We start from the raw sequence: 23,481 nt of genomic DNA, 5'->3' as shown, positions 1-23,481 counted from the left end.
ATCGGTAAACGAGTGCAAAATTTTTGTGTGAAAAAACAACATTAAGACAAAGGAAAGGGATTCAATGTTTACTTACAGATAAATCACTGCATTTATTATTTGTCCTCAATGTCTACACTTACTTACACGTACAAATACACGTACAAGTAATAATATATTCATATATACATTTATTTCATTAGATCAAGCTATGATTGGGTCCTTATTTATTAGGATATGAATTGCAGTATGGATTCTTGGGTACACTGTGTCAGTTTGGCTTCCACAATTTAAGTTCTTCTGGTAAGAGTATCAGTTAAATGAATAAAGGTAAAAATGATCAAATATGTCAAGCACAAGATAGAATAATGGAGACTTTAGCCAAAACCCAAACACTTAATTTAAATCACAGTGTAGATCCTGCCAGCTCAAGTCTGCAATTATCTTAATAACGATTGTGAACAGACAGGCTTTTTGTGTCAAAGAAACAAGTTACAGCGACATGCTAGTGGCCCGTAGAGACATGTAGTGAGTGGGTGAATAAACTCCAGCTCCATGGCCTTTAAACGACTTCCTGTCAGATATGGCCAGGTTGCTGTGACTACACCACCGACGGGGCTTGTGGGGGATTTGTGTGTTAGAAGCAAAGGCGGTTTTTCTTTAGATCTCCTGACCAAGCCTACACCCAGCCAAGAGCTCATTCAGGCTTATTATCAGACCTCACGATGCCTAGATTGACGGAATATTGTACACAATTTTCACCTTACTGCAATTTCAATCAGCCAAGGAATGTTTGTGTACAGACAAAATTCAGGCTTCACACATTTTATTCACCCTCTTGTCAGCTGTAAAGTACAGCTAATTATGAAGTGGCGTTACCTCAGGGGAACACTCACACATGTGTGAGTTGTGAGGTGTTATCTTGTGAGTGAGGCTGAAGACTGGCCAGTGTGCTCATGGCGGGGCGAATGTGAATTACTGGAGGTTGAACAAGGCATGACGGTGGGTGCCAGATGGATGGGACGTCCCATTTCCACACTTGTGCAAGCATTTAACATTCTTCAATTCACACCACAAGGGATGGAGCAGTGGCCACCCATGGGTGCTTAAAGATCACCGGCATCTGGGTAGAATTGCGTAAGAAGACAAGCGACTCTGGCAGAAAACATCCACATTCAATGCAGGAGGCCCCACATGCATATCCTGCAGGTCAGGTAACATGTAACGTGGTGCAGACCCCATGAAGCCATGGATCCCAGTTAAGAAGGCGCTGTGCAGGCTGGTGGCGGTTCCATACTGGTGTGGAGTGAGTTCTCATGACACAGGTTTGATCCACTGGTCCGCCTAAACACATCATTGACTGGTGACCACTGCGTTTTACTACTTTGAGACCATTTGCAGCCCTTTAGGGACCTCATGTACCCCCACAATGAAGGGATATTCCAGCAAGATAATGCACCATGCCATTGGAATTTTGTGACCTGCACGTTCAACCGACGTCCAATCAAGCATTTATGGGATGTCGTGAAGAGGTGCATTCTCACCCAAGGTCCTGCACCTACAAATACCATGGAGCTGCAGCTGGCCATCCAGATGGCATGGCTAAGCATCCCTCCAGATCTCCTCTATCGACCTGTGGAATTGATGTTACATCGAGTTGCTGCACTTCGCCGGGGAAGAGGGGGTTCTACACTATACTGGTTCCATGGTCCCATGACTTTTAGCACGTCAGTGTATATTTCAGCTATATGGTGTTGATACTTGTTGGACTTTGTGGTCAAAAGTATGGTTATGTTATGCTAGTGTGTCATACATCTCCTCTTCATATTTTTATACAATTAGCCATACAGTTCCAGCAAAAAACTAAAGATGTAAACATCACCATTTTGCTGACTTTGATTCTTCAAAATAAGAATCAGGTTGTTTGCAGGTTTCTCAGACAGAGATCAGCCCTCTGAGGTGTCACTGACGCTATTTCACAGTTGCCATGATAGGTCAGTGGTTCGGTGAATCATGGATTAGTGTCAGTAATTCACTGGTGGCTTGCAGGCTCCAGTTCCACTCCCTCATTTATATTAAAGATGAGGAACTCTCATTATGACAAGCATACAAAGCTTTCAGAGATAACAGTAGAATGACAAATTACCTGAGAGCTGGTGAGGACAGGTTTTTTACTGAGCCTTCTGCAGTCTCCAGTATCAAGAGTAGCTGTTTTGGGAAAGGGGGATGACAGAAGAGGGGCACAGAACACATTTTAGTAATAATAAATAAATAAATAAATAAATAAATAAATAAATAAATAAATAAAAACACGTCACAATGTCACGGTCATATCACTGTCATATAATCTCAAACTTATTTTTTATATATACACTATTTAATAACATCAGCTCCCTTTACATTGTGTGAATATTTCATGATGAGCGTTGTCGATGAGTCTCCTTTGAAAGTATTGGAACAGCAACGTATCTAGACGTGTAAAACTAATAAGAACACGGCAAAATACCGGAACATGAGACTGACAGGTTCTGCTTGTTGCTAACTCTTATTGATGATTTAATTCATGATGGTAACAGCAGAAAAAATTCACTGCGTTGCCGGCTTGATGCAGTTCCTGCAAGGAAGAGACATGCAGTCAAATATTAAGTGTTATTTACTTTTATTTATCTGCTCCTACATTTTTACTCACATAAAAACTGGGTGGTCTGCCACCAAACCTGCCAATTTACAAGTTGTTTAACACATGAAGATGTAAATATCAGGAAATCTAACCTAAAATTCTGATCCGTCATCTCACTCATCTTTTGAACTCACACCTAATTGTCTTCAGTGTAGAGCAAAAACAAAAGAATTGGCCTTGCCACTGCATTACTTTCAGAGAAGACTGTACATTAAAGTTAAACATCTTCCACAAAGTTAATGTTTTAGAGACTTGCCGTTTTTCTCCAACAGGAAAGATATAAAAATATATAAATGGCCCTTTCTTAAATGTTTCTTGCATTTCATTTTCCCTTGACATCAATGTATGTTTATGTAGTTTTATGCACCAAAAAAAGTAAAAGTGAATTTTTAGAGGCCCATTTTCCAACCTCTCTTTGTCCCTTAAGGAGGCCATTTCTGTTATTTCTGTTTCCTTCAAGACCAACATATGTTGAAGTTATAAGGAGTGTTTCACTACAGGGCGTCAATCAGAACAGAAGTTATTTACATTAATGGGCAGGGCAAAAATATGAATTGGACATCACAAAAACAGTGAATTCTAAACAGGGTATTTTTGCAGTGTAATTTGCATATATGAAATGTATTAGCAAAAGATTATTAAACTTTGGTCTTCCATTATATGGACCCTGAAAACATGAAACATTCAAGCCATGTTCAGCGCATTTGACAAACTGTTGCATATTTAACATAAGCTAAACAAAACACACATGTATGCTACACTGCTACTCTAATTAAGCCAACATACGTTAATTGAGCAACAGTTACACGGACAAACGCAACGGCTTTTTCTAAAGCCCAGCACTGTGACTGTAATTGTGATTGCATTGCACTGCCTTCCAAACCAATCCTGTCCTCTCCTCATTAAGATCAAAGTGGAGGTGAAAATTAACCATGCATAGCCTCTTTCCCTATAAAGCTCAGCTTTCAAATCAGCTTTACACTTAGCCAAAGAACACCGCAAACCGCCCTCTCTTCGAATGAATGCAGCATGCCAGTGTATGTGTGCATGCATTTATTATTGCATGCTCTGCTCGCATGTCATCATATAATTGCAAGCAATTGTGCATGTACCACACTGAGCTATACATTACACCTTGGAGGTGGAATGCACAGAAATCAAACCTGTCAATGCACAAAAAACATTCTGACAAATGCATAATTCATGCCCTCTGTGTACCCAAATGCAAATCACTAGGGAAAAAATCCAAACACAAAGAGCATTATTTATTTCCTGCAGCATTTCATGATAAACAGCACCAGTTTGAGCCTCCTACAACCACAGACTTCAAAACTGCCAAAGCCGCTAAGCTTGCACATTCTAGCTTTTATGTTCCACTTCATCAAATCACTACAGCGACGCATCAGAACGAGAATGAGGGAGTGCTTTGCACATACCAGCAGCCACAACAGAGCTGTTGCTCAGCGGACGGACCGGCAGTGGTAGTCAGAAAGCTACGCTATATATCCAGCAGGGTCTGCTATGCGAACCCTTACCGATACAGAGACAGTGCTTGAGTGCTGCAACACAGAGGCTACCAAACAGACACACACTCCCTCACTGCAGTCAAGCTTTAGACTCAAAAGATGTGATGTGTTTTACAAATATTCAGCTTTTTTTTTAAAATATATATTTACACATATTGTCATTGCCATATGAAAACCATATAACTGCATTTAAAAAAAGAAATTTTGTAAAAATGAAACGAGTATTTAAGAATCCCTTTTTCGCTTCTCTCCTATAAAATGACCATTTAGAGATACAACAGTGACAATATGCCGTTTATGTACATATTGATCTTTTCAGCTCTTTACCTGCTAATATCCGTTCTCTGTGTCGTGGTGGCAGCGTGTCCCATCCTCGCGTGTGCCGCACTGCAAAGAAAGATTGAAGCAGAAAGGTCCACAGCCGAGCACGCAGCAAACACACCTCACGCCTGAATGGCTGAACCACAGCCAGAGAGAGAGAGAGAGAGAGAGAGAGAGAGAGAGAGAGAGAGAGAGAGAGAGAGAGAGAGAGAGAGAGAGAGAGAGAGAGAGAGAGAGAGAGAGAGAGAGAGAGAGAGAGAGAGAGAGAGAGAGAGAGAGAGAGAGAGAGAGAGAACAGGATGAGAGGGGGGGGAACATAAAGGAGTGAATGTGCAGCTGCTTTAGAGCCGGTCTCCGTGGCAACCCGCCCCGGCTCCCCTCCCAGAAACCCCCTCAGCTGCAGTGATGCTGATGATGTCACCAGCCAGTGGTCCTACCAAAGGGACTGACTCTCCCACATTCTCTCTCTCTGATTCATGTTTTTCCCCTTTTCAGCCTCTCTGGCCAGAATAGGCTCAGAGGCAGATTGCTGTTGGCCACACCCAGCTCCTCTCTGATCCAGCCTGCTGTATCCCCAGAGATGTGATTTAAGAGGAGAGAGAGAGAGAGAGAGAGAGAGAGAGAGAGAGAGAGAGAGAGAGAGAGAGAGAGAGAGAGAGAGAGAGAGAGACAGAGAGAGACAGAGAGAGACAGAGAGAGACAGAGAGAGACAGAGAGACAGAGAGACAGAGAGACAGAGAGAGAGAGAGAGAGAGAGAGAGAGAGAGAGAGAGAGAGACAGAGAGACAGAGAGACAGAGAGACAGAGAGAGAGAGACAGAGAGAGAGACAGAGAGAGAGACAGAGAGAGAGAGACAGAGAGAGAGACAGAGAGAGAGACAGAGAGAGAGGGGGGGGTAAATTAAACAGAAATAGAGATAAATAAAAATAGAAAATACAGACAGCAAGAGAAGCGTGTGAGAGGTACAGAAGTGATAGAGAACAAGAAATAAACAAAATGAAGAGGTAGGAAGAAGAAACAGAAAAAAAGTAAAAGGTATAGAAAGGGAGAGAAAGAAAAAACAAGAGAGGTTAAGAAAGGAAGAGACAGGCTAATATGAGGTAAATGAAGGATAAATGGAAAGCGATGGACAGACAGAGATAAAAAAAAAAAAAAACTATGAAAAACAAAGACAGCAAAATAAATAGACCAGAGCTGGTGTGGTTGGGGTTGTTTACTGTGGCCTTTTCTATTCGTGGTGTCACTTTACTGTAATCCATCCGGCCGGGGACATTATAGCACAGCTTAAACCCTAGGATCAAAAGAAGTGTTCACTCTGCTGCCACGTGTTGTGTCCTCGCTCTCTCGCTCTCTGCAATAATAATGCGCATTGTACCCCATCAATACTATTGCTTTTTTTTTTTGCTTGACAAAAATCTGTACATTTAGTATGTCGTCCATGTTGTAATAAAACCATGTATGACTGAAAGTTTAATGCAGATTAATGTAACAAGATTTTATCATAATACATTCACAAAATGCAAAGTTCAAACTAAAACTAAAAGTTTAAAAGATGGAGATGCAAGTTTGTAAGCAAAGTGGCTAAAGACAGAATGGACCAGGCTTAAGTGGGATTCTGAAGAGATTAGCTTTAGTTGTAGTGGAATGCTATTTTTACACTCTCTTCTGATTCACCGCTTCATTCTTTACCTCCACCTCCTCCTGCTCATGACTGGCCGATTCTGCTGTCAGCATGTCGGAGTCTGAATGGCCACTCAGCTGGTCCACAGCGCTGAAGAGTTCGCAGCAGTTCTCCACGGTAACGCCCTCCCGTACAGCCACACAGACCTTCCTCAGCAGCGCAGGATCACGTGTGAACTCCTCTCTCTGAGACGGCCAATCACAGCACTGTTACAAACACATCTAACGTGTGTGGGTGCACGTATGTGTTAGGGATGGACATTTGAACCTAATTTGATATTTTAATAGCCTAATCACATTTCAATTCACCTCATAACATTTAGCTCAACAAGTTTTTGAAGAGTTAGTCAGCTGATAACAAACCTGATAAAAGATATTTAACATTTTACTCCACTAAATATGAATAGCGAGTAAAAGGAGCTTAAGTTTTTTTGATTATTTGTGTGATACTTAGTATGTGCTTTGCACTACCTGCCACTTGGCACCACAGACCCTCTGCTAGTATAACATGAAGCATTTAATCTGCAATGTCAAACTGTCACGGCACAAGTTAAAGTGGAAAATTAGAACTAGAGTTAGAAATTGCAATGTGAGAAAAGCGGCTGCAGCTGAGCTAAAGCTTAAAGCAGAGCAAAGTAAGGCTGTTTTCTTTCATATTTTTCAGCTTATATTAGAACATTAGGGCATACTGAGACACATTTACAGCCAAAATGGTAAAATGAACATAAAATGCTGTGGCTCACAAGCTGATTTGATTTTTGTTGAGGAGACAAGAAAAAAAAACTGAGAACTGGTTATTAGGGATGCTTGTATGCTAAATTACAGACTAACTTGGATGTTTTTAGTTTTATATTCCAGGTTTTAGTCTTTCATCCACATTGTAACATACTTTTTAAAACTCTTTTCAAGACTGATAAAAATGATAAACACAGTATATATTTATTTATACATTATATATTTTATGGTTTTGTGTGTGATTTAGGTCTCTGCATCAGGCACAGCTGATAACTCGTGCGTAATCTGTAATATCAAATTTCATTACATGACGTGATCAACCACACAAAGGCTATTACATTTATTTGAGCTTTATCATTAGAGGTGAAATATAGAAAGTATATAGAAATGTACAAATACAGAAATGTCTGTGGCTGCCATCTAAGATTTGTTTGCATTGTTCCTGCAGCTTTCAGAAATAGTTCATTGGGCAAAGCAGAAAGCCTGTTGCTGTATCAGCAAACTTTTTATTTTTTTTTTGGGAAAGGACCCAAAATCCTTGTAGTTTTTGATTTATTGAAAAATGTTTTTGCCAGACTAATATCTACAGATTTTATTTCTCAACTAATCGATTAATCAAAGTCATAACAGATCAAGTAATTGATTATGAAAACAGTCATCTGTTGCAGCCTTGGTTCAAACATCTCCTTGGTGTTAAATGTGACATCAGAGAAGCAAATATGCATCATTTTTTGTATTATTAATACTTTTTTTAGACTCATTTTGTGTGTGTGTGTGTGTGTGTGTGTGTGTGTTACCCTGCGGAGGCTATGGAAGGCAGTGGTGTGTATAACTCTGGGCAGATGCGTGACAATGGTGTTTAAACATTGCTCCTGAAGCTCACTGGCCAGACTCTGAACCTGCTTTGCCCACTTGACTTCTGGCAGACTGCCAATCAGTTGCTCACTGTCACACAGTACAGACACTGCACTCTGCACCGTCTGCAAAAGAGAGCCATGTGTTTAGTGTTTTCCACACACATACGGACACCATACATATGAAAAGAAAAGGCGGCACGGTGGTGCAGTGGATAGCGCTGACGCCTCACATCAAAAAGGGCCTGGGTTTGATTCCCTGGCCGGGCGACCACGGTCCTTTATGTGTGGACTTTGCATGTTCTCCCTGTGTTTGCATGGGTTTCCTCCCACAGTCCAAAGACATTCAGTCAGCCATTTGGACATGTTAAATTGCCCCTAGTGAATGTGTATGTTTGTCTGTCTGCCCTACGATGGACTGGCAACCTGTCCAGGGTGTATCCTGCCTTCTGCCCGATGACAGCTGGGATAGGCTCCAGCACCTTCCGTGACCCAGAAGGTAAAGCGGCTTAGAAGAGAGTGCTGTGTGTGTATGTGTGTGTGTGTGTGTGTGTATGTTGACAAACACATAGAAACTAGTGGTGGGCCTTTAGGTGTTTTCAAAGCCTGATGAATCAGTCAGTCATCACAAAGGATAGCACAGTGGATTACACCATAACTGCACACATGGAATATCAAGGGATCACTCATGCTATACCAGTTAAGAGCATTTAGGGCTAGACTTTTAAAATGTAACGTTACATAATAACTAGCACTTTGTTGATTTTTTTTAATGAAAGAGCTTAAATGTAGTATATAGTCCATATATGGAAACCATAATTCAAAAACCAATGCATATACATACCCAACCTGCAGCTGTTTAGCCCCACCCATTCACACTGTAGTTATAAGGAAAGGATCAGCACGGACTTCTGCTGCTGGAAGTCCTTTACATATGCTAGTCTTGAAGGCAAAGTACTTAAAATATTCTGGTTAATTCTCTAGGATAAAAATAGGCTGGGGGGGAAAAGAGAGCTAGGAGATAATATAAAATTACTTATGACTGTATTTAATACTTAAAAAACATACAATAAAATGTATGTATATGGACCCTTAAAATGATTCAACACTGTGCAATAATAAAGTGTCTACACATTCAGTCATGTCATTTAGCCACTGAACACTTCCTGAAGTAATTCAATCTACCAGCATTTACATCATAGCTGGCCGTCCCTCCAACCTTTCCATAACATACGGGGCTATTTGGATGGAAGTAAAGCCATTAAAGTCGGACAGAAAATGTGTGCGTGAGAGAGGGAAAGCAGCCAGATTATGCCTGAAGAGGTCATAAACTGTCCGTTTCCAGCTGCAGGGATGCACATAAACTCAATTAGAGCCCCTAATTACTCCATGCTCAACGTCCAGTCTCCAAACCAGTTGTAGCAGGACACAGCTTGGGCTATTAATGACTTCCTGCCCTGTGGGCAAAAAAAATGGACAAGGAGGGCTGATACTCTCTGTGTGCATGCATGTTTGTGAATGTGAGTAACACACCATGTTTTTGATGACTGTGTTGAGGCAGTCTCTCTGTAGTTCCTGAGGAAGGATAGCAAAGCTCCTCTCTGACCAGCACTTCACAAAATGCTCAGCAACCCATCTGAGAAGAGATACATATTACATGGTCGGTAAAAGAAAACTGCTGCTCCTACTGCTACCACTACCACCACCACCACCACCACCACCACCACCACCACCACCACCACCACCACCACTACTACTTTTAAATATCTCCAGATATCACCTTAAAAAGAAATGTAACGTTAGTTTCTTATTGCAGTTACTGCCCTTTCGTGCTTCTGTAGAGTAGGGGTGGCCAAAAAAGGGGATATGATATAATGACATAAATGATAATGTTTTTTCTGAGCATACTGTGGGTTTCAGTCCTTCCACAACAACTGCATGCATAGGCCTTATGGTATCATGGTAATGTTTCTTTTTTCTGTTTATCAGAGCTTTCAATATTATAATAGTATAATATTGTACAACAATGTGCTACCCATGAGCTAATATGCTAGCTACAAACTAATATACACTAATGCAGTATTTTTTTTTTTTATAGGGGGAGTGGGCCCTTAGTGTGGGTTTGCATGCTTGCTTGCTTTATTTTAAATTTACTTAATGCAATATAAGTAGTATTCCAATAAGTACTTCATTTGCTCCAGTCTGTTGAATGTATTATTTGATGCCTGTACATATTAAGTGGTGAGGCTTATACTGAACAACGCACTATACAATAAGTTGTACTGTTACATTCTTAGTACATCTATTAGACGTTTGGAAGAGGCACACTTGTTCAGGTTTTCACCCTATTGTGGAGAATTCTGATGATGCTGGGAGTCCAAGAGAGCATAATTCACCCTGTTCAAGCGGATCTCTTACAGCGCAGAATAAAAATCATTGTTTTTATCGGTTCTGATGGCATTTCTTTAAAATGGGGCTGTATAATTTTTGTTCAAACTAGTTAAACCTTAGAAAAATAAAATATAACAACACATACTAAATATCATGAAAATGATTTCAAATATTGTGCTATTTTTGGAAATATCGCTCCACCCTAGTTTGGAGAGCTGTTGATATTTCTAAGTGCAGCTCTGTGCTGTGAGCATGGTTTAAAATACTGCGACTCTTTATGCATGACTCACCTCACACTCCTACCCACAGCAGAGGCAGCATGAAAACATCTCACATCCAAGGCGCTGGGAAAAACCTCGACCTACTTTCCCATGCTTTTCTGAGCTGATTTTTGCGCAGTAGCAGAATTGAATAGCAGCACAATGCAGATCAGCTAAACTAACATCCTAAAATCCACAAAATCTAGATTAACGAAATCTAGTCATTAGATAAAGAAAGACCTCAGATCACATGCAGAAAGGCAGATTATACACAACCTTTCGTTTAAGAGTTACACAACAACATGATCGTCATTTTTCTTTATTCAAATTGTGTTCAAAGTACTGTAATGAATATTTGAAAGAAGAATCATGAATCGAATTGAGGGCTTAGTGCACAAGTAAAAGCCTATTAAAGTAGTGTAAAGTGTTTCTTTGGTTCCATAAGATACGTAGCCTATAAGATGCTAACAAGGTCAGTGCTTTTCTTCAACACTGCCTGAAGGATAAAATTGTTTGCCGCATTTAATTTGATTAGTGTCAAAACATTTAACAGCACTTGGACAACTGTTGTACACTGACCTACTTCTGGCTTGCAGCATGACCTCAAAAAAAAAAAAAAAAAAAAGCAGGGTAAATTTATATTATATCGCACTTTATCCCAACCGTAGTTGAAAAATGGACAGTTTCCTTGATACGTAACATTACATTTAGTACTAAATTATAGCAGGACAGCAGTATAAGGATGTATGACCTAACAAAACAACCACATCTGCTATACATAACGGTGTTCGATCTAGCCTGTGTGTTAGGTCCCTTACTAATTATTCAGTGAAACTTTTTAAATTATCTTCTTAATACTTAGCAACCAAAAATTATTTGGTAATTGCTGTGGATGTTAAAGTACAAGAGCGAAGACTTAAAGTATGGAACCATATACAGACTCTTACAGTAAGTATCCACTGCACACGGTGCAGATACTTCCACTCCTTCACCAATGCTTGAGAGGTGTCTTTGCCCATAATGCATGATGCAAATTAACCTGTCAATAAACTCTTCTCAATTAAGCTGGTTAAACTGATTCTGAAAAGAACTTGAAATTCTGTTCATAATTTACTTATCAATTTATAAAAGCATCTAATAGGACGTTTTCCCACTCAGACTTTTTTGAACAGAAATTTTATGAATTTATATATATATATATATATATATATATATATATATATATATATATATATATATATATATATATATATATATATAAAAATTCATTTTATTATAAATCAGTTTTTTTTTTTTTTTTAGAAGTTCCACTGTTAATTTCAAGATGTTTTGCAACACTATATGGCCAAAAGTATGTGGACATCCTTGCTAATTATTGCACTCAGAATTTTCAGCAACACCCATTGCTTTAAAAAAAAAAAAAAAAAAAAAAAAAAAAAAGATTAAATCAAGCACATAGCCTTGCAATTTTTTTTGACAAACACAGACATTAGAACGGATCACACTGATGAGATCAGTGACTTCAAATGTGACACTGTCATAGGATGCCATCTTTGTCACATGTCAGTTTGTGAATCTGATCTGCTCTGCTAGATCTTCTCCAGTCAACTGTAAGTGCTATTATTGCGCAGCAGTGTAAGTGTCTAGGAGCAACTCACAAAGCAGTAAAACTCACACTCACAGAGTGCTAAAAAGCATAAAAATTGCCAGACCTCCAAGCTTCCTCTGGAAGCAACATCAATACAAGAACTGTGTGTCAGGGGAGCTTCATGAAATTAGTTTCTATGACCAAGCAACTGCACATAAGATGAAGATGACTATGCACATGTCATCAGCTGGAGTGGTGTAAAGCAGTGGTCACCAACCCTCCTCCTGGAGATCTACTTTCCTGAAGAGGCATTTATTATATATAAAAAAAATAAATAAATAAAATAAATAAAACAGGTTAGCGTCCTCCTTCAGTCAATCAAGAACCTCTGAAGTAGTTTTAGCTGGAGCAGGTGCAGCAGACTGTGGCTGGAACTGCACTCTGAAGTAAGGTAGATCTCCAGGACCAGGTTTGGTGATCACTGGTGACTGAGCTTTTCAGATAATTACTTTCATGAGATGAACTGGAACGTTAACACAGTGAAAACACTAAAATACACACAACGTTGGTCCTCAGCACACGTCACTACAGGACATATAGTGCAGTTTTTGTGTGTGGAAGCCTTCACTGATTAACTCATTAACTCACATTAAATCCCGTTTTTAAAAAAAAAAAAAAAAAACGATTTAACCCTTGTTAACCCTTTTGGACAAATGTTTACAATCCACTTTAATGGAATTATTTTTACATATCTTGAAGTGTGCACACAGTTGATTCTCCCACATTTCTTCCCCAAAGTCATTTCCACATTGTTCGTAAGTACCCAGCACAGTGCATGACTGATGCATGTGCATATGTTCAGTAAAATACAGAAATGCTTAAACAAAGAGTCTCAAACTACATGGGTCAAACTTTCATTTGCAGTAATATGTAATTTACCAATTATAAATAAAAAAAAAGTTCTCTGACACATTTGTCAACACTCAACTTATTGCTTGACTTGGCAACTTGGTTGGGATTGTCCAAATTTGCTGATTTCTGCTGTCCTTCCAGACAGACTTACCCCACACAGGAGCTGTAAAGGTTCTGGAGGCCGATGGAATGGCTGATGGCAAGGCACTCGAGTATGCTCCTCTGAACTCCTTCAACAGGCTGGAACAAGAAGCGGAGAGAGTATGCGTCAAAACTCTGTCCTGTTAACTCATGCTTTAGCCAGTCTTCACAGTTCTCTCACTTAACAGCCTGCTCCAGTGAACCAGAAGAGGAGAACAGGCTGAAATCAGCAAGAACCTGTAATGCATTTTATGTCTGACCAAGTGTGAGCCGTATCCATATCAGACAACCAGACAGACCATATCATTACAGCATGTGAACTGAAACAAAGCAAAAGGAATGAGTCTGTCAGTGTGCTACTGTAACTGTGGAAACCGCTATTCTAACCAACAGTGGTGGAAGACGCCTACGGTTCAGCAGAAGCATGCAACTCTGGATCTAGATGGTCAATCTGTTCTGGAACTGGATAATCGAAAACCTTCATAGACACAAACAAAACAGGACTTTAATGGGGTGCTGGAGCCTATCCCAGCAGTCATTGGGCAGAAGGCACGATGCACCCTGAAGGGGTCGCCAGTCCATCGCAGGGCAGACAGACATACACAATCACTCACACCTAGGGGCAATGTAGCATGTCCAACTGGCCTGACTGCATGTCCTGCACTGTGGGAGGAAACGGGAGAACCCGGAGGAAACCCACGCAGACACGGGGAGAACATGCAGACTCCACACAGAGAGGACCCTGGTCACCCGGCCGGGGAATCGAACCCAGTTTGGTTCACTTCAGTTTTTCTTTTTCTTGCACCAGACACACTAAAGTGAATGTCATCATAACCTCAAGGATTCAGGCACAAATTTTTGGCAGCGAGACAGCAAATTCTGGAGGAGCTAAACCATTGCCCAGACCACATTCTCTGACACATTTTAAAATTCCTGTACCATTTTCCCTAGAAGGCAATAAAAGATACAACAACAGTTTCTGGCATTAACCAAAACTGGCATACTGCCCAACAAGACAATCACCAGTCAATGCGTTCCTCTTCAGTCCACATGGAATACAAATAAAGCCAAAGGGCTTGGCTTCAGGATTTAATTTACCCCTTAGCAGTCTAAGAGTTATTACTGTCATTTTCCTATAAATTTAATGTACATTACATAATTACTTCAGTATAATACATGATTACATAACCAAACAGGGGTGGAGCCACATCTCTAAAAGTGCTGAGGCAAAAAAAGGTGTGCTAGTGGAGCTGCAGCAGACTGAGTGACAAGTTTCTTTGGTTGACAAAAGGCAACCAGGCCACTGATAGACTAACTAAAACTAATAGTGTGCAAATGCACCAAAATGAAAATTTGACTAAAATGGAAACAAAATTCAGGACACTTTCAGCTGAAAACCGAAAGATAGAGTTCTTTTATATTTAATTTTTTTATTTATGCTTAGGATTTAGCCCAATACTGCTGATGATGCTTCAAAAGGAAAGAGAACTACTGGAATGCTTTTACTTTAAATTAGTTTTGACTATTAAATGTTCTAAAATTACACAAATTTAATAATTCAAGGTTTCCCAAAGGCATCTTAAGCTGAATTCCAGAGCCCCTCTACAAAAGCTTTCTCTTTAATATGTAAAACATGTGGATGTGCTATTATGCCACTGACGTGATTAAAATGCCAGTCACTTTTGTGTTAGAGAAAAAAAATCCTAATGCATGCTCCAACAGGTTTGTAGTAAAAACTTTCAAAATAAGGTAAAAAGCATAATTCCAAAAGCCACCAAGTTACTTAATATTATGCATGTGATTTCCACTAAAGAAATGTATTAAATCAGTGGATGCTAAAAAGAATGTAACCTAAAGGTGGTACTGAACGCAGGTCCAAGCTAAAGCTGACCATAAAGGTGTTTCACTATTGTTCTGCTGCGGCTCAAACTGTTTGAATAAATCTGTGCTGACCTGCGAAGATTCAATAGAACAAGCAAGTTTTTAGCCACTATTTCAAATTTTATCAAATTATTACTATTCAAATAATTTGCTAAAGCGTTTTGACACTTCACTGTAGAACTCATTTAATATTCAGATTATTTTTTGGACAAAACCTTCAGCCAAAAACCAGAAGTGCCACATTTGAGCATTTTTAGCTTTTTTTTAATTAAAAAAATAAAAAAAAGTCAGCAGTACACATGACATATTTCATGGCAATAATACAACATGTTCCAATAAATCTATTCATAAGCAGTGCCTGTGTATATTTTGAACCTGAAGGTTCTCTGGGTTCCACCAAAGAACTAACATAATACAGGAGGACACAGTTCACTAGTTGAAAAATAAATGAGAAATCTTGTAATGCTTAACTTGGCATTTGTTTATTTGAACGGTCCAACCTTTCCATAAAAAAGCCAAATCGTTCTGCTGGCAAAGCTGCAGGCAAGTTTTGCAAGGTGGCAGTAAAAATTATGAAGAGCACCATTTAATGTAGAAAATGTAAACTGTGAATAAGTGCATTCGTTTGTGCATCGCACCAGTTTACAAAGCTGCAGCATGCACTCAACACAAAATGACTGAAGTTTTGCGTTTGGGAAACGTCCTAAAAAAACTGGAGATTTTCATTGGTTCTGCTGCCAAGTTTCATTCGGTGTCTGTTGGTGCTTATCGGTCAGTGCTCCATGCAGTTTATGCAGAATGGGGATTTTTTTATGATGGCAGCAACTTAAACTCAATTCAAAAAGTGGTGGGTCATTGCCCAGTGTTTTAAAAACCTGGTGTTCTGTCGGCTATGCGGCTAAATATGTAATTAATTACATTTTCACTGAATTTATATTCTGTACTAACAGAATCAACCATTCCTAACTTTATTACTGTCAAGAAATGACAAAAACAGCAACACTTTTTCCTCAAATTCAAAAATATCTCCTCTTCTACATACAAATGTAACACGTATTGAAAGATCAGAAACAGAACTTCTCATCTTTGTTCAATAAGTTTTAAGTGAGAAAAAAAATGTAACAAAATTTAAGGGTTTTACGGTCTGCATGCCACTGGGGATGTAGGAGGGTTAATAAAAGAAGAAGCTGCAGTAGATTAAATTATGGAAGAATTTTCATGGTGGTTTTATCATATTGGCAGTCTGGCTTGCCAGGAATTTTTCAAAGGAAAAAGGAAGTTTTCAAATACAACCTACAAAGCTCGAAATTTTAAAAAGTGATAAATTTGTCTCTCTGCTTTTTCAACCCACCAGCAGACACACTGCAAATCACACTGTAAAGTCAGATCTCAGAATTGGGGTGCACTTTGTATAATTATAATAACAGGAGCATTGTAAACTGTGCCATGTGCATCCCAGACACTGTAAGGCTCAGGACGTATAAAAAAAGAATAGAGCAATAAAAGGTCTGTAATGTGACTGTAGCAACAAAGAAGAGCCGTTTACCTTTGGGAAGAATCTGCAGTAGTCTCTGGTCAGAACCATTTCAGCTACATCTTTCAGTCCTTCCAGACCCAGCATGTCAGCTGCTAACACAACCTGACTGAGGATCAAACAGCACATTACAGAATGTCGCACGACAGAGTAATTAATATACTCGATCAATGTCATTATCATTGTCAAACACAATCATTGAAAGCAGTGCTCGGTGATGCATCGTTTGCACTGGTAAAGCAGTATTGATGTCACACAGCAACACTTATTTCTAGTTTTACAGGCATTGATGGGTAACAAAACCCTCTGTCAGTTGACAAGATGCATCAGGTAGTTTTGATCAATGAAGAAAAAAAAAAACATAGTAAATAAATAGCAAGTTTCCTTTTTGAAATGTGCTTTCTGTCTGGTTACCGTTGACAACACTTTCTAAGGCTCACTTTGACATAACTAGAGACAAATAAAGCTGTCATAACAAGCTATGCCAGGTTTCTAAGTCATTCGTTTATCAGAGTACCAGCACTCAGAAAGCACGGGTTCAATGACTTAGCAAAGCAAACTTACACATCATCTGATGCTGTAATACAATCAGAAAGTATTTCTGTGGATTCAGTATTTTTAGCCTTACTTTATTTAGACCAAGACGTCTGGTTTCAGAAAGTCTGCTATTTTGTGATTTTAACAGCCTAGTTAAAACATTGGAGAGTCAACAAAATTCTCTCAGTCCTAGGAGCTTCTTTTGTACTTAAAAAAAAAAAAAAACACCTTTGGTGGCCACTTGTACCCGCAGATACACTATATTTTCTCAATCTACGAGCTGACTGCCTGTACTACAAAGTTCCCGAGACACTGTGGGCACTACACTGGACCAGCTGTCACTGTAGTCAGTTAATGGGATGTTTGATGGTACCTCACATTGGTTCCTGGAGGAAGGTCCAGTATTGCTCCATACATGAAATGCAGAAGAATCTCCATCTCGTCCGGACCAAGACTAAAACACAACACACATGTAACTACCAAACCATCCAACTCCAATATAATGCCATTCCAGCATGTTTCACTTCACTTTGTGAATGTGACTGTGAAATATTAAGTAGGTTTTTTAGACCAAGACCAAGCCTTGACAAACACTCCATGGGGATTATCTTTAAGCTGCTTAAGGTGTTTGTACTATGAAAGAACATGCTGCAGTTGAGAAGATTAATGCACTTTTTTCCACCAGACAGCATGGTAAGGCATGATATGGTCCGGCTACTAATCTGAATCCAGATTTATCTGAACCCTGTTCGAGTAATTGCACAGCACAACTTGTGAAAGCATCGTTTCCCCCCTGCACTTCTGTTAACAGTAAACGGGAACAACAATGGAGGAGTTCAAGTTCTGACCTATCTTTAAGCATTTGTTTTTCCAATGAAGAGCCACGGATTCCAGCTAGCTAGTGGATTTATTTTATTTATTTATTCTTAGAAATTTTGGTTGACATGAGAGATGATGTGTGACTTGTGTTGACTACATCTGACCAATTAGTCGTCTACATGTAAAAAAAAAAGTCAATTTCCATTTTTGGTCCAAAAAATAAATAAATAAATAAATAAAAAAATTGTACAATCAAAGACTTTACTATTACTTTTAACAGAAACCATGGACTTCTCCATCAACTCCACTTAATGTTTTTAATACTACATGAAAACACGACATTCTGCTCAAAAGGAAAACTCCCACTGGCATGCCAACAGATCTTGCAGCCCCAGTTTTCAAAATTAAGCACAAAAGTGTAAAGTATAACTAAAAAATAATTGAATTTGGAAAAAACACCCTATTCAACGTTTAGCCCAGTGTGCCCTGAATTTCAGCTTTGGTCAAGAATTTTCCTATAGCTCCACCTACACATCTCAGTTTTATATGCTTGACCCCAGCAAGAAAGGTAACCAAATTCAGCCTAGTTACTTAGTTAAATATTGGTCATTTGTAACTGAGCTGCGCCATACTGCACTGTCTGGGGAAAAAGAAAAATCATTATATGAAATTATTGTATGATTCAATTCAACTCCACTGAACTGTTTGCATTCTTGAAATTCTGGATCCCAGATCTTCAGCAGACTGGTTTTAAGTTCCCCGCGACCCTGACGGAGAAGCGGCTTAGAAAATGGATGGATGGATGGTTTTAAGTTTGACTCTGTGATCTGTATTTTAGATCCTGTCAGCATCATATAACCTTGCTAAATAAACTAAACTAAACTAAACACTAGGCACACTTTATTCCACTGTTTAGATAGTAGTTTGTTTCAGATGTACTGTCTACATGCAGAAACAGTTTTCTTTTAAGGGTATTAAATATTGAATTCAACTGAAATGTAAAACGTCAGTGTATGCTTGTCTGGTGTATGAAACCTTCACACTCACTCACACACACACACACACACACACACCTGTTATCTGATTTACAAATGTAGACTAAAGCATGAATAATTAATGCTCTGTAGGCTGCCTGCAGTCTCAGATGCCACACTTACTTAGCAAGTATGAACTGCAGTGCATTGAACTGTAAAAAACAGTCATATGCAAAAGTTTGGGTTCATGTGACAACTTCTGCTGATTTTGTAGTTGAAAAGTTGACGTATCCTCTACAGAGAACACACTTCTGCACATTTTAATATGAAATTATTGTTTATTTCCTGAATTTAACATAAACAAAACAAAATGCTACGGCACGTTCTGTATTTCATATGGTAATTTTTTCCAACACGTTAAATTAAGATAAGGAATAGAAACTGTGCATTAAAATTTGCAGAACAATTACAATTTTTAAGTATGTACTCCGTAAAGGGTGTGTTAACTTATTTTCACAAAAAACTTTAACAAGTTCAACAGACTGAGGCTTTCACATACAACCTACACAGCAATATGTCTGTCAAATATATTGTCATGCTGATGAAACTTTTGTAGTGAATACTTTTTGGACACAACTGTACATAAGATTACTACGTACTGTATTAATATTATTTGTATTTAGTGTCTTTTCTGCACAAAGAAAAATGTGTACACACAGTGGAAAGTTAAAAGATTAAGATTTTGATCAGTGTCACTTTTAAATGAAGACAAATGTTATTCCAAGTCAGGTAAAAGTGTGAAATATGTTTTTAACACTGACTTTAAACCAGTGTGGTAGAATTATAGATATCAACTGCCTGTACTATAAGCATTGTTTTCTTTCTGCTTTGAGGACATTAAGAATTACAGTAGATGGATACAGTAGACTCCGAGAGGAAGCTTTAGGGAGAGAAATTGTGTGTGTCATTTGTTTTGCAGGTTGTGTTGACCTACCCCTGCAGCGTGATGCACTGACGCGAGCTCTCCATCCAACTGCCACACAGCATCGCTCGGAAATACTGAGACCGGGCACAAAGAATAGCCCTGAGAAGAGAGAGACAGACACAGACACACACGCAGGGACAAAAAGGTCAGCTTCATCCACCACACTCACACTAGTGCATCATCCTGGCTGACGTGCTTGATGTTTGTAAATCAGACCCTGGAGTGACCGTAGAGCATGAGCTTATGACTGTATGTGTGTGTGTGTGTGTGTGTTAGTGACTGACAGACCAATTTAGCTGAGGAGAAGGAGCTAAGCATGTCTCTCACAGTCCACTTCCAGAATACATTAAAACAAGGATGAAAACAAAAGCCAATTTGTTTCATCTTCTCCCTGACAGTCTTTTAAAGGAACACTCTGGCATTTTTCAACCTAATCTTTAACTGCTGCATACCATTATAACAGAAGGCAACAGGCTAATTGAGTATCCATTGGAAACATCGGGAATGGATAATCAGTCAACTGCAGGGATAGAAAGAAAAAAAATCTGCTTGTCAGAAAAATATCTATTTTTTTAATGTTTCTGGACCGAGACAACACTCTAAAGCATAGTTAGCGATAAAACCTCACTCTCTCTGCCCTCTCATCCTTATCAATACGTCACTAGAAATGCCCTCACTGAGTAAGAAAGCATGATGTAATCTTCCCATGATGAAATGTAACAAACACCTGAACAGTGACTTCAGTACTCAAATACAAACAATTAACCAAGTACTCCAGCACCCGTGCGCATCTTTAACACAAACACATTTTCTCTGCCTTCCACTAGAAATGCCTTCGAGCCAAGGAATTTTCTATAATTCACTGGGTGATTTCACGACTGGGATGATATTTAACCTTTGTAACATTAAAAGAATTAAGCCATTTTTAACAGTGAACCTAAAAAGAAAGCAAATGTAGCCATTTAAAAATGTTAACCGATCTCAGGAAAAATATCTATACTTTACAAAATTTCTTTCCTATAGGAAAGTGTGCCCACTTGGCAGTCATTTTGGCAACACCCCCAGGCAGTTATTTCCAGTCATACAAGACCAGGCTCAAGGGGAGAGACCAAGAACCCCCAAAACGGTCTTTCACCTTTACTGACAACACAAATGGTTACAAATAAATGTTACATTAGTGGTACCCAAATGTGGAATCACCCTTATACATAAAGGGAGTTTATATGCTGTAATTGATTATGTGCTACATATGCAGCAGAAATAGATAAGGTTGAAAAACAGCAAAGTACTCCTTTAAAGATGGTCTGACTTTGTACTTCTATCTCATCTCTCCCCCACGCTCCCTCAATACCCCCACCTTCCCGCAATCCCCCACCTTCTTTGTCTCACGCGGTCTAAAAATAGACCACTTTTCCCTAAGTCTGTCTCTCATTTCTAAAGTGCACTCACAGTAAATTACAGATCTCAAAACAGAAAACAGAAGAAGGCCGGAGATAAAAAAAAAACAAAACTACCTTGTGTCAGTATTTCAGCACTGGACAGCTCCAGCTGGCTGACTGCAAATGACGCCTGGGGGGAATTTTTCTAACTAGACTGACACTCTATAGACTCCAGTATGGCACGGTTTCCTTTTGATTTGCAATCACATGTATCCAGAATATTCTGCAGAATTTTACAATGCCAGAGTATGAATAAACAAAGCCAACAGACAATCAATTAGAAACATAACTCGAAACTCCACTATGCTGATACAGTACAGACAAAACGGAGTCTTAAAACATTGCTGCTACTGCTGTTTTTAGCCAAATGGGAAAGTCAGAGATCACCCTTCATTTATCCAATTTCTTATTAAAATGACCATTAGGCACAATATATTAAGTTCAAAGATTACGTACAAGATTATAAAGGAGTGTAGGTAAAAAACTGTAGGTTAAAAAAAAAGATTAAAAGATGTAGGGAAAAGACTCCTAACAGCTGCGCAAAACCTGATGCACCATCAAAATCAGATTAAAAAAAAAAAAAAAAAAAAAAAAGATATCCCCATCAGACAAACAGTACAAGCTTTTATCTTTAAGACACAGGAGAAAATCAAGCTCCAATCTTGCAATCTTGTTGGACTGTAAGAAACAGAAAATGAACCCAACTTTTAAGACTGAACTTCTGAGGTGTGGATATATATTCCTGCAGACTTCTTAGAAAAACTGAAAGCAAGTCTCTCAAAAAGAATGGAAACTGAAATAAAGGCAAAGATTTAACACAGTACTATTTCTTATTTTATATTTAGCTGTTAAGGCTTCAAATAAAAGACACACAGTCTATCTGAGACTAAAGCAAGGGTGTGATGATTTAGTCATGCAATTTACATGATGTTCATTGGAGGAGTATAGCCTTCTATTACTACCCTTCTATTAGCTACATTAACCTTGTAGCTTCAGCACAAAAGTAAAGAAGCAAATTTAAGACACCAAAATTGGGTAAATGATTATATTTGGGCTTTGGAGAAGCACCGAGTACCTTTGACAGGACCTGTGGTTTAAGGCCAACAGCATAGCGCTCACATTGAGACACTTTAAATGAAATTTAAATTCCACTGTTTAATTAACATTCTGCACATCTTTCTTTCAGAGGACAGAAACACTGCACCTGATTGGCACGGCTGTGTGTGTGTGTGTGTGTGTGTGTGTGTGTGTGTGTGCGCGAGAGAGGGAGGAAGATACTGCCCTTCCTCTCCTCTTCCTCTCACAGAAGGGGGGGGGGGGGTGTGGATGGGTGATGAAAGTGAGGGGGAGATCAGACAGAGATAAGCTGTGGCAGTGAGGTGTGGGTGTGTGTGCTAACTCTGCTGTCGCACGTCTGCAGCAGTCGCCACAGGGCCGAAATACAGATCAGGACTGCAGCTGTATTAACTGTCCACACCCTGGGCTACGAAACAATAATGAATAGATTGTTCAATATCAATTATACATACTTAAAATATCTTCAGTAAAATGATTATGGCATTACTGTCTATGTATATTGTTCAGGCAAACAGTATTTTATGAAGACCCCAAAGGACACTGTAGTGCTTTGTTGTGTTTTTCATCCTCTGTAAATTTAATGTGCGTAAGGACTGTGGGACAGTGCTGTAAATACCTAAATCATCCAAATAAATTCATTCATTTAATTCATTCATCTTGTACCAGCAGCAAAGGTTTTAACTTTGAACAGGTGCTCCATCACTAGGTGGTAATGTATGCCTATTAATCACAAGACATGCAAGGAGAAAAATTAGCCATTCAATCACAACACCACAAACCAGCAGAGTCAACTAGCGGGCGATTTTAGAAGGCATGCGCCGTTAAACTGTGAGCCAATGCAGAGATCCAGCATTTTTATGTACATGTCTGATGTTGATTTCAATGCTGATACATCAACATGCATAACAAAAGAAGAAAGTGGGACTAAATCCACCTGGATTAGCATTACAGACGAATGCAACACTTACTCTATAAATTCAATTTAAATGAATAATTGTTGATAAAATTTTAGCCCATCATTGCCTAAACAATCTGGTCTTCTAGAATGCAATAAATGAAACATTACAAACTGGTTTGAAATATGTCAAAGTGAAACAAACTGTTTGTGAATTTTTTTAAAGGAATTACCTTTCAATATGATTCCACAGTACAAAAGTTTGCAGTGTTA

General features: G+C 39.0%; 1 protein-coding gene across 3 annotated transcripts in view; it reads right to left on the bottom strand.

Moving 5' to 3' along the window:
• The window catches only part of btbd8 (BTB domain containing 8), a 44,087-nt gene that overhangs the window by 11,298 nt on the left and 9,308 nt on the right, over positions 1-23,481 (bottom strand). For all 3 annotated transcript variants that reach the window (XM_037534914.1, XM_037534912.1, XM_037534913.1), the window contains exons 6-14: positions 19,807-19,896; positions 17,393-17,473; positions 16,495-16,591; positions 13,078-13,166; positions 9,309-9,411; positions 7,719-7,901; positions 6,196-6,372; positions 4,513-4,642; positions 2,126-2,187 (exon numbers count right to left, since the gene is read on the bottom strand). In XM_037534914.1, coding sequence (XP_037390811.1) covers positions 2,126-2,187; positions 4,513-4,642; positions 6,196-6,372; positions 7,719-7,901; positions 9,309-9,411; positions 13,078-13,166; positions 16,495-16,591; positions 17,393-17,473; positions 19,807-19,896 — 1,012 coding nt within the window. The remainder of the gene's footprint in view (positions 1-2,125; positions 2,188-4,512; positions 4,643-6,195; positions 6,373-7,718; positions 7,902-9,308; positions 9,412-13,077; positions 13,167-16,494; positions 16,592-17,392; positions 17,474-19,806; positions 19,897-23,481) is intronic.

Source organism: Pygocentrus nattereri, chromosome 26, assembly GCF_015220715.1.
Source record: "Pygocentrus nattereri isolate fPygNat1 chromosome 26, fPygNat1.pri, whole genome shotgun sequence".
In the NCBI taxonomy this organism is placed as follows: Eukaryota; Metazoa; Chordata; class Actinopteri; order Characiformes; family Serrasalmidae; genus Pygocentrus; species Pygocentrus nattereri.
Note: the sequence above shows the minus strand (reverse complement) of the source record. Positions and strands in the feature narration are given on the sequence as shown.